Genomic DNA, 12,546 nt, shown 5'->3' with positions numbered 1-12,546 from the left:
TAAAAATCGAACATTTGTTTGGAATAGACTCATTTTTGGTTTAGAAATTACTAAACCGTTTTGTATTACAATTTTCTTAAAAATATCAAGATGCTTAATATGCATCTCTAATGTTTTAGAAAATACTAATATGTCGTCAATATAAATGATGATAAAATCTAGATAAGGGTTAAAAATATCATTCATAATTTTCTGAAATTCAGAAGGGGCATTTTTTAAACCAAATGGCATGACATTCCATTCATATTGACCAAATGGAACATTAAAAGCAGTTCTATAAGTATGCTCTTTAAAAATTTGAATTTGCCAATATCCAGATTTTAAATCGAATTTTGAAAATATATTGGCGTCATATAATCTAGATAGCAAGTCTCTTTTATTGGGGATAAGATATCTAATCCATTTCAGATGTTTATTCAACGGTTTGTAATTTATAACTAATCTAAGAATACCACATTCCTTTTCTGCAGCATTATTAACATAAAAGGCCGAACATGACCAAGGAGATTTTGAGGGTTTTATCAAACCCTTTTGTAACAAGCTGTCAATCTCGTTTTTGCATAATTCGACTAATTCAGCATTCATCTGGCAAGGTCGAGATTTAGTAGGGATATAATCCTCGGAGAATTTTTCTTCGTAAGGAAGAGTTACAATACGCCTTTTTTCGATTCCAAAAGGCACTAGGGAGATCAGCGCAAACATCAACAACCATCTGTTCAGCAATCAATTTAATCTTTTGCTGAACCTTAGCAGATTGTAAAGTATCGAATATATTCATGCTCAATATTTTTAATTGTAATGAATCAACATGCCTTTGTTTCATATTAATCAAGGCGTTAATATCTCTAGTTACGGGATTCGTAACAAAAGAATAATTTATCTCTTTATCTTGATAAGTAGCAGAAAAACCCTGTGCATCTATGTTATTAAAAGGATAAATAGCATTAATAAAAAGAGTTCCAAGTATAATCGGAGGGTATAACTGGTTTTTTACCAAAAAGAAGAAATGAGGAATACAAACTCTATTTTGGCCAATACGAGTATTTGGTAATTTATACTCTATATCTAAAGCATGACCAGAAGCAGATTTTACCAAATGAGTGGTCTTTTGAAAATATTTAGTAGGAACAAGACCCTCTTGAATACAACTTACATCTTCTCCACTATCAATCATTGCTACATCAGTTAGAGATAAAGTATTATCAATCAAGATAGTACATTTAATGTACCACTTATGAGACATAACAACCTGCATCATTCCTAAAAACATATCAGAATTTTCATTAATCGAATCAATCTGATCAGAAATTTCTTTTCCCTTTTCATTTGAAGATTCGGAAATTCCTTTAGCCGAAAAATCAGTTGGAAAATCAGTTAGAGAATTATTTTTCTCAATTTGAGTAATCCGATGATCACAAATCATTTGATTTTGTTTAAGAGACTTAATATCTCTTTTTAAATTCTATATTTCAATTTTCAAATCATCAAAATAAGCATCTCTGCTAGGTGTACTGGACTTATGAAGTCGTTTATTAATTTCAGACAAAGAATAAGGCGCAAAATATTCAAATTCGTTCTTATATTTTTCAAAAGGTTTTGAACTACTAGAACTAGAACTTGCAGCTAAATTAATAATTTTTTCATGAAGTTTTTCATCGGTAACTTCTTTTAAAAGTTCTATTACATTATCAGATGTAATAGTTTTCATATTCAAATCATGAAATTGTGAGTGCAATTTATAAAATTCGTCATCATCACAAGTACAAATATCACCTTTGCATGTTATGCAAGAAGTATCAACATTTTTATCACTATCAGATAAATCAATTAAATCAACTTCATCCTCAAATTCAGTCTCAGAGTAATAGTCAGATTTTGATCCTGAAGTGTATAACAAGCTATAAACCTTATCGCGTAACTCATCATCGAGTTCTAAGGTCTTCAGCTTTTGAAGCTTGCAATTTGGAGCAATATGACCAAACATTCCACACTTATAACACTTAATATCAGCGAGATCTCTCTTTGATCTATTCTTCGTAAATCGAGTAGATTTTCGATGCGCTTTTCTAGTATCACGCTCTTCCTTAGACCTATATCTTGACCTCTTTTTCTTATACGGGCTATCCGGGTTAGGATACCTATGATATCTGTTTTTCTTCTTCTTCCTACTTTGAGTAGAGGTTCCGGGTAAACCGAACTGGGTACAGAAGTCACCTAATTAGGATTTCTCTTTAAACTTATCAATCTTAAGCTGTGTAGAAAGCTTTAGCTCATTACACAAGTTTAATCCTTCTTGTGTACACACTCTTATAAGTTTACCATAGGTATAATTACCATACTGAATTTCATTGTAACTACCCCTTAATACTAGTATAAGCAATTTATACTAGTATATACATATATAGTTTACAAGAAAGTGCCTTAGATAAAAAAAAAAAAAAATAATAGCCTGGAACGAAAAAGCCCGTTAGGCCCGTTTAGGCCCGCGGGCCCGACCCATTTAGCTTGGGACCATTTGGGCTTAGGACCACCGTGGGCCGGTTCCACACATTGGGACTGTTTGGCCCGGGACCGCCTCAACCCGACCCGCCTCAAGCCCAGGCCCGTTTAGGCCCGTTTGGCCCGGGCCCGGACCACAATACAGTCGTACTGCTAGCAGACATGACATTGTTTTCAGTATAGGGCTTTGTGCTGGTTTTCAGGAAAATCCAAAAGAGTCTTACTTGACTGATGTCAAGAGGATACTAAGATATCTGAAAGGCACCACTGATCTGGGTCATTGGTACCCCAAAGGTAGTAATTTCAATCTAGTAGGATATGCTGATGTTGATTATGTAGGATTCCTAGTGGATAGGAAGAGCACCTCAGGTATGGCTGACTTTCTTGGTTCATGTCTTGTATCCTGGGCCACTAAAAAGCAAAATTCAGTGGCCTTATCCACTGTTGAGGCTGAATATGTTGCTGCTGCATCTTGTTGTGCACAATTGTTATGGATCAAACAGTAGGTGGTAGATTTTGGCAGTGAAGTTGGTTGAATTCCCATATTCTGTGATAACACTAGTGCTATAAGTATGACAAAGAACCATGTTCATCATAAGAGGACTAAGCCCATAGATGTTAGACACCACTTCTTAAGAGATAACATTGAGAAAGGATTGATCTCCATAGAATTCTGTGCTACTGATAAGCAAATTGCTAACATCTTCACTAAAGCACTAAGTAGAGAAAACTTTGAAAGGAACAGGTTGGAATTAGGGATGATTAAGATCACCTAATAGGTCCAGCTCAGAATGCACAATGAAAAAAAATTGAATTATTTTGGCTAGGAATTCTGAACCTGTGTAAATATCTAGATTAATTCTTACTCAGCTTCATACTTTAATTAGTATACTCTGTGACATGTGTATATATGACTCACTGATCTCTTATAACATTTTCTCTATTATGGCATTTAAAGCATGTTCAAGAGAGTTCTATATGAAGAACCTGGTTCATCAGTATGGGTTCATATGAAAGCTCAGGTATGTTTTCTATACTCTGCACAATTAGAAAGATTAATAATTCAATCATGAGCAGAAGTCCTATACTTGTCAAATTCCTAGAAAATTCTATCCGTTGAGTATTGAACCAGTTCCGTCCATCTAGAACTTTAAACCGTGATTTTTGCCCAATATCTAGAGAAGCCAAATCTGTCATTAAAATTCTGGAATTTCAGTTTAATTAGACTTCTATTTGAACCCTGAAAAAGCTGTCGTTACTTACTTAATATCTAATTCACTTTAAATATACACCACATCTCCAGTCTTCTTCATAATTCTAAAAGCGTCAAAAATTCCTCTTCAATTCCAATTGCCCTCTTCTCCAAAATTCCCAAATTCTCTCAAGAAATGAAAAATTATGTCTAACCCACAAGATCATCCTGACAGTCCTCCACCACCATCTCCCTCAAATTCATCATCATCTAATCCACCAAGTGCATCTCCAAAACCTAGGTTTCGAAGGCAGAAAATGCTTGCTCGAAAGACTGTAGCATCTAGGGCTTTGAGGAAGCTTTTAAATGAAAGGTTTAAAGCTAGCCAAGTAAAAGAAAGCCCAGCTCCAAAGTCTGATTCTAGCTCTGAGTCTGAATCCTTTCAATTCGCGACTGAGGGAGATGGACATGGGTCTTCTGGCTCTGAAAAGACTCAAGAATATCCTTTTGAGGTAAGTTCTTCTGTGGTTGAAAACTTAGAAACTAGATTTATTCTGGTTGGACCCATTAGGGATGTTGAGTTTTCTGAGATGAGTAGGAGTGGAGGTAAAAAGAAGTCTGAAAAGGAAAAAAAGAGAGAGGGTGCATGTGATGAAAAGAGGGGAAAAGGGAAGGGAGCAGTTCTTTCTATATGTGGGGTTGCACAAAATAAGTTAGATGATAGTGGCATGAAGTCAGGGGGAAGTGTTTCTAGGGAAGTAGATGAGGGGTTGGTTCATCTAAGCAAACAAAGAGATGAACCTATTTCATCTACTGAAGAAACCTTGGCTGCCCTACTGAAAAAATTTACGGCAAGTTATGACCCAAAGAAATGCAAAGCTACTACACCAAAAGCCCCAAATGTTCCCAAACCATCCAAGAAAAGAAAAGCCACATCTCCAACACCTACTGCCTCTTCAGTGCCTAGGGGTAGAGCCATAAGAAGCAGGGTAAAACAGAGTGAAGCTGATCTATAAAAGGCTTTAGAAAAAAACAAGAAAAAGAAAAAGGATAAGGGAAAGGGAAAGGTTGCAGAATCCTCAGAGGCTATTGAGGAAGAAGAGATGGAACTGGTCCATCAAGAGAGGGGTACAACAGTGGAGGTTCCTACACCCAAGCCTAAGAAACCCAAGACTTCCTCTAAGAAGTCCTCCTCTGTGCATGTAACACTAGCCAAGAAGACAAGATCTGCAGTGAAAGCAAAACAAATCAAAGTTTTTGATGATGATAATTGGAGTGGAGAAGAAGAAGAAGAATATGAATCTTATAAGGAACATGATAAGCTTACCATTTTTGGCAGAAGAAAAATATTAAAAGGTAGATTGTTGAAGGACCTGGTGGAACCAGGGATGATGAGATTGGTAGACTCTTTGGCTACTCACGGATGGAAGGACATGGTCCTTCAGATGGAAGGTAGGCTAGCTAGAAATAAGTTGATTGAATTTATGGCAAATGCTGCTGTTAAGGATGGAGTTGTCAATAGCTAGGTGAAGGGAGTTCAAGTGCAGTTTGATGCTGTGAAACTGGGAGAGATTCTGGACATACCCTCTGAAGGGTTTGATGACTATACTAGGCAAAGGTGACCATGCCTGGACTCCCTCCCCACTGCCCTTGAAATCACCAAAAGGTTATATGATTCAGAGTATGTGAATGAAGCCAGAGTTGTGCAGAAAAGTGAGATGAGGCCTCAGCACAAGGTGGTGTTTGAGTTTGTCAACAAGTGCTTATTGCCAAGACAGGAGAGAAGGCACACTACCAACTACATGGATCTGGTTCTTATGGAATGCCTGGAGAGAGGAAAGTAAATCAACTGTCCTGCCCTCATAGTCAAACTGCTAGACAGGGTCATAAATGGTTCCAATGCTCATGCTACCCCATATGGCTTCATACTAACCACAGTTCTGGACAGGTTCAATCTGCCTCTGAAGAAATGGGAAATGGCCTCGAGCAAAGAACACTTTGGCATCAAAACTCTTACTGGTTGTGAATATCCAGTCAATGCCATCCTAGTTGAACCTGGTTCATCCTTGAGGACACCCATCAACAGCAAGGCTAGGACTTTGGTTCAGGAATGTGCAGCTAAGGATAATGAAACTGCTAGGCTCAAGGCTCGTGAGGTTGAAGTGGAAGCTGAGAGGGATCGTCTCAGAATTGAGCTTGCAAAAGAAAAGGAGAATAATGATGGAATTCTTCAGAACATGCTGAATCTTCTCCAAACTCAACCCTCCAGTTCCTCCAAGCCTTAGAACTCCTAGTTTCTGTCTCATGAACTAGTTTTAGTAACCCTCAGTGATCCAGATTAGGGATTTTTCTTTTTTTTTTGCTCATGGTTTGGATGTTTTTCTTTCTTTTTGGGGATTGTTAATGACAACATATCTCTCTCAATGACAACTGTTGTTTTCTCTTGTTTAATGATTATTCTGACCTTGATAGTTTAAATATGTTTGTTTGATTACTGATGATTGCACCATGATTGCACTTGCAGTTGCCCCAGTGGCCATGAATTCACACTGTGTATGCAACTTTTCAATGATGCCAAAAGGGGGAAGAGATATTGTGCTTTACACATTATTCTCAAATAAGTGATATTTATAACCTAATTATCCTGGTCCTTGATGAAAAGAAAATTTTCTAAAGTTTAGTGTTGATGGTTAAGCTGAGTTCTTACAGGTTTTTTGATTAGTAAAAAGCACAGAGTTCGTCATCATAAAAAAAGGGGAATTTGTTGGTCCAAGAAAAGGTAAAGTTTTGAAGAATGACAAATGAACTCAGTCATGAACCAGGTCCATCTTGTGAAGCACTGTCATGATCAACCTACATATGTGAGATGCACGTGAAGGAGATAAGTCCTACTGATCAAGCAGCAATATTTCCTGATCTGATCGAAAAGGTTGCATATTGGATAAGGGGAGAAAGTCTCCTTATATGAAGAGAACACAATCCGGATAAAGAGAGTGTTAGAGTTTGATATCTTCAAGGACTCAACTATGATAGAAGATCAGAAATTGAGTCCCAATCAAACTTTGACTTCTAACCTATTAAATGACAGTGATTGTTCTCTTTTACAGGTATTGCACAAACACAGAAGTTAAACAAAATTGAAAGCAAAAGAGCAAGGCGATTTTGCAAGCAATTTGTGTGAGATTTGAGTGTCCACTCCTGAAGCTACTTGAATGAGATAGAAGAACCAGTTCCATTGTGCTTTTTCTTATTCTAGTCAATTGTAGTAGGTAGTTTAAAGTTGCACCTTTCAGCTTTCATAGAAGCAATTGTATTAGGTACTTTGAGTGTTCAAGTTATAAGCTAACTTGAAGTTGTCGCAACAGTTGAGGCTGTGTGCTACAATGGAATTAGAGGTAATCCTTAGGTTTACAAAGAGTTTTGTAAATGCTGTTTTGGCTCAGTGATTTTAGTGGAAGTCTGGGAAAATCTTACTGAGTAGTAGGTCGTGGTTTTTCACCTTTTGAGCCAGGTGTTTTCCACGTAAAAATCTCTGTGTTCTTTACTTTATATACTTTTTATTCCGCAAACAATAATTGTTAGAACACCTAGAAGAATCAGGTTCTTCTAGAGCGAAAATTGGGTACCACACAAATCACCCCCCCTCTTGCGTGGTATTGACGTTTAGAACATTAGTTTATATGGTAGTTCGAAGGTAGGGCAAACAAGGTAACAGTACCAACTTCAGTCAATCTAGGGAGGATCACAAAATCAATTACACGAAGAAAATCAGTATAGTCTTCCTTTAATTAAGGATAATTAACCAACGGTAAGGACAAGAAATATTTAAGGAAAGAAATTCAAATCAGACTTAAGCTACGAGTGAATGATTAGGAGTATAATTAAGGAAATAATCACATAAGGAATCAGTAAATATTATAGGCAATAAAATAAGGTAAGAAGACCAATTAAGGTCATAAACAGGAAACTAATCGAGAATTAGTCAATCAGAATTTCAAAGTGATATTGATTTCTGGAAAGATACTAACTTCCAAAATAAAGATAGGCTAAGTAAAATTCCATAAACATAGAGAAATTAGACGGAAAATAATTCTGAAACCCTAATAGGGATTAATTAGGGTAAAAGTCACAAAGCAATGAATCTAACTAAGGAAAAGCATGTAAGTCAAAATACAGAAAGAAACAATGCAACGGGTGGCACACCTCCTTTTTACACACCCGAAGGTAGTACAAGGGAGTTTTTTCACTTTAAGTGACATTATTCGAAATGGGATGATTTATTCATTTTTATTCAGAGTCGCCACTTGGGATGGTTTGTTTTCTGGTGTCCCAAGTCACCGGTTTTATTTTTAAATCCCAAATCGAGGAAAATTCGACTTTCCTTTTTGAAGTCTACGAACCAAAAATTCTGAATAAGGAATTCTGTCAACCCGAGGGAAGGTGTTAGGCACCCCCGGATTCCGTGGTTCTAGCACGGTCGCTTAAACTATTACAATTGGCCTATTATTTGATTTTAATACATGTTTTAACCTATGGTATATTTTAAACTTATTAAACCACTTTTAATTATTTTTAAAGAAGATTTCAACATCATTTAAACTGCGTCTTTGGACCACGCCACATGAAATGCACCCGCAGTAAGAGACAAATTTTATTTAACATTGTTAAGATTTGAATTTGGGTCACATGAAATGCACACCCGAGTTTAGGAAAGTAATTTTTAAAGTAGCGTGCCTAAAGCAACTATGCACTTTCAAGTTTGCGAGGGCCAAGGAAATTCAAATAAATGGCACGCCTCGATTTCTAAGGATTAAAATTAATTAAATGAGGGCCATGCATTTTGAGATTTTGTTTGGCACGACACACCTCGATTCTAAATGTTTAAAGAAAATTCGAAACTAAGCTTTTGAGGGTCATAAATTGTACATTTGGCTAATATGGCACACCTCAAACTAATTTTAAGAGGCTAATTGAGTAATTAATGAGGATTGAAACATTATAATTATTTTAGCTAAAGGTTTGACCTTACTTATTAACCAATAGGTATCGTACTAAAGACCAATTATCTAAAGGAAATTGCAAAGTTGCATCTGACGAAACAAAAGACAGGCCCAAGCAGCAGAAAGGGTAAACGATCTATTAACAAATGCCCTCTGGCTTGGGCCCAAATGAGCCCAAATTTGTGAAACAATGAACACCTCATGGGGTGCGTAATTGAATCTGAATTCGACTGTTCTTTAGCTGGGCCAACGTTAGGCCCAGTTCTCATGATCCAAATGATTCATACCCAAATCAAATAATGCAAATCAACTGATGTTAACATGGAACATGAAGGCAAATTAACAAATTTAAATTCTGATTTTAAACATTTAACACAAATTAACTAAGCTAAATTTGTAATTTTATCTTTCATGCATCCTTGAGTCATATCTGCTACCAGAACAATCCAGTAGCCAAATGAATGAGCTGTTGGGCTCAAGAAACGAGCCCAAATAGCGACAGCAGGCCATCTTCCCTTGCAAATGACTTCAGAATCCAAGGCTCGATGAGCCCTAACACTATAACGAACAAGATTGAGGATTCCAGACTCAACATCGAGTCTATACTAAAGCAAAATGACCCTTTGCACTTAAACACAAACTGTTAAATCTCATCACTACCCAATAACTAATACACCAGGAAAACTTTGAATACTACATGAGAATACAGGCTTGACTTCAAACTGACAAATATTCATGCTTAAACTAAACTTACAAACACAGCATGAAACTTTAAACCAACTAACTCTTTTTCAATACCAAAAAGTAACAAAATTTAGAGAATTAATCAACACCCAAACTCTTAAAGAGCACACGTTTATTTGTATAGCATCTTAAGGGCAGGGGAAAAACTGAAAACAACGCGTATAACTTTGGATTTACTACAGAAAGGCTATAGAAATAGAAGAAGCAAAGAAGCAAAGCTCAAAACAATTTCGTATTCAATCAAATTTCCACTCGAAGAGGCATGTTTACAGTCACTAGCCCTCCATAGTTTACAGAAATACCTGAAATGGAAAGGAAAACAAAGAAGTGAAGATTCAGCAGGAGAACAGCAGCAGAAAACTCAACCAAAAGAAGCAGCAGTAGAGTCAGCTAAAACCCAGTAATGAAACAATGTTTCCAACAACAAAGTTTAAATAAAACTTTAAATATCCACAACTCAATCCATTTTAAACCAAGTGCAAGACTGTGAAATTTTCAGTGGTTTTAAACTAAACAATGAGGATCAGAAGAACCAAAAACCAAGCAGAATTTTGAATAGTTTTCACAAAGAACTGCAGGGAATTCAAGGTTATTTCAAAATGTTTCAAAGAAAGCAGCCATTTTAGTTTTCATGATATTTTCTCTAGTTTTTTTTCTCCTTGAATCTCAAGTAATGATGCCTTTATAGGCAAGCTTCTAGGGCAGCCTAAAGGAATCAGTTTTTGCACTTAAAACATTTTTGAATTCTTATTTTTGCTCACATACCCTTAATTTTAAAATTAGATTTTCAGTCTAGTCCCACTGACACCTTCCTAGCAGCTTCCTAATCAGTTACTCAAAAATTTCCCCCACCTACAATTCCTAAACTACCCTTTAGGACCCCTGTTATTTACCCCGGGAACCCATGGGTCATGGGTCAAATTGACCCAATGGCTAAACCAAACATGGGCTCAATTCTGACCCAATACCCTAAATCAAATCCCTTGGAGTGAAGTCTGAAATGGATTTAGAGCCCAAACAGCAGAATGAATTAAACCAAATTGGGCATTTTATGGCAAGCAGTAAGAAAACAACTAAACGATTTCACAAAACTAAAACATAAACTAAAGGACTGGTTAATGCATAATTAAACTAAGTTATCAAATAAACCTAATTAAGTTAAACTAAATGGCTAAACAAATGGGTGAAATCAGAAGTTTAATCATGCTGTTAACAAGAAAGACTAAACAGACCAAGAAAAATTAGGGAACAAAATTTGGAAAAGAAAACTAAAAAGGAACAAAAGGATATTATTTAATCTCGACCAGAAACTTTGGTCAAGTTTCAATTGAATTAACCAAAGAAAAAGAAGAAGAGATGAAGAGGAACGAAAGTTGAAATAACACAAAAAAATGAATAAAGAACGAAGGAAAACTCACCGACCAAAACTCGAACTCGAGATTGATATTCCACCTTAAACCCCCAAATAATGTCAATCACTTGTTCTTTGTCAAGAACAAGCCAATAACGTTATTTTGTGATAAAAATCGGCCCTGAATACTCAAGAAAACTAGAAAAATAACCTTGCATGTATAGATTTGACTTTAGGCTTTTAGGGCTCGAACATTAGATTTAAGATTCGAGAAGTTCTGGCAAGATTCGAGGGAAATTGGTTGTAGATTAGGGGAGAGGGAGCTATGGGGATTTTACGGTGTTAATTTGGGGTGATTTGGAGGTGGCGGCTGAGGCGGTGAAAAATGGGGCGGCGAATTAGGATTATTGTTTGGTTCTCTGAGAAGAGTAATGTGAGGGAGATGATTAGAGGGGGGGTGGTATATTCGGACAGTTAAATAATAATCCAGGCTCCAGTTCCCGTCTATTCGATTAAGTAAAATCAACGTCTCAGATGATGAGAGGCCAGAACGGCGTCGTTTGGTTCTTGAGCGGGTTTGGACCGGACTGGGAACGCGTTTTGGGCTGGTTCTAGACAGGTTTAACCGGGTACACAAGGGGAATTTTGGTCTGGGCTTGGGAATTTCAAAAGTTGGCCCAAAAATCTGAAATCTCCGATTCTTTTTCTTTTTCTTTTACAACTTTTTTTTAATTCTTTTTCTTTTAAACAATAAAAAAAACCTAACTTAATTACTAAACCAAATTATACTACCAAATTAAGTTAATTAACTCTAATAATTACCACAACTAATTAAAGACCAAATTAAAGGAAAACTAACAAAATTCAAAGCTAAAAAAATTAAACAATGCAAAAATAAATCATTTTTTTGTGATTTTTCTATTTTTGTAAAACACTAATTACTAAAAATGTAAAACTAAATCCTAAATGCAAATGCAATATGTTTTAGTATTTTTATGAATTAAATAAAATTAAACATGCACAAAAAAATGCAAATGATCAGAAAAATTCCACAATAATTCCTAAAAATAACAAATAATTAAAGAAAAATCTAATTTTGGGGATTCTGTGGGAGTAATTCAGGTGATGCAAAAGTCACGTGCTCGTAGCTGCCCCTCTTTGCTCGGAGACACGAAGGGTTTTCGGGAAAAGATACAATGAGCAATTATGAGGGATTTTTGCCCGTTTGACACTCCATGAGAAGCATTTTTAAAAGTGTCTAACCGAACCTTGCTTCAAAGGTTGCCTACATATCCTCGGCTATAAAGGAATCAGGTCAGTGTAGCTCTGAAGGTTTTGGCAACTGGGACTACCGGGAAGTTGTGATTTCACTGCTGCTACTGCTACTGCTTGCTGCACTCCTTATTACACCAAAAATGAAAAATAAGAAGTTAATCTAGCTAAACCTATCAACTAAGAGTTACAAGATTCCTATCTATAAATCTCTTGAAGCTTGATCTTGAGTCTCAGCTGGTTTTTGTTGTGGACTCTGATCTGAATCTTGATGCTCGTTAGCTGCAACCGTTGGTTCATTCTTCAGCTTTTGGATCAAGGTGGGACATGTGAATCTTGTGACATCAATCAAATTTTGAGCAGTCTGCATCCTTCTCCACTTCAGCACTTTGAGTTCATTCTTTTTGTTCCTTTTCTTCTTTTCTTTATTTTGGATTGAGACTCATTTTTTGGTCATCTCGAATCTTATGCCTCGAGGTCAAACTGCT

General features: G+C 36.3%; 1 protein-coding gene across 1 annotated transcript; it reads left to right on the top strand.

Moving 5' to 3' along the window:
- The first annotated feature begins 2,140 nt into the window (after window positions 1–2,140).
- Window positions 2,141–3,005, top strand: LOC138878404 (secreted RxLR effector protein 161-like). The gene is made up of 2 exons (XM_070158081.1): window positions 2,141–2,187; window positions 2,678–3,005. Exons 1-2 carry the CDS (start codon window positions 2,141–2,143, stop codon window positions 3,003–3,005), a joined length of 375 nt encoding a protein of 124 aa, XP_070014182.1.
- Window positions 3,006–12,546: the final 9,541 nt, after the last annotated feature.

Source organism: Nicotiana sylvestris, chromosome 9 (assembly GCF_000393655.2).
Source record: "Nicotiana sylvestris chromosome 9, ASM39365v2, whole genome shotgun sequence".
Classification (NCBI taxonomy): domain Eukaryota; kingdom Viridiplantae; phylum Streptophyta; class Magnoliopsida; order Solanales; family Solanaceae; genus Nicotiana; species Nicotiana sylvestris.
The sequence above is the reverse complement of the archived record's forward strand: the minus strand, read 5'-3'. Positions and strand labels throughout refer to the sequence as shown.

Bases quoted from the DNA above. Each gene is read 5' to 3' on its own strand.
- LOC138878404 (XM_070158081.1), top strand. From the start codon at position 2,141: ATGATATCTGTTTTTCTTCTTCTTCCTACTTTGAGTAGAGGTTCCGG. The intron at 2,188-2,677 runs GTAAACCGAACT...CATTGTTTTCAG, and splicing joins ACTTTGAGTAGAGGTTCCGG to TATAGGGCTTTGTGCTGGTT.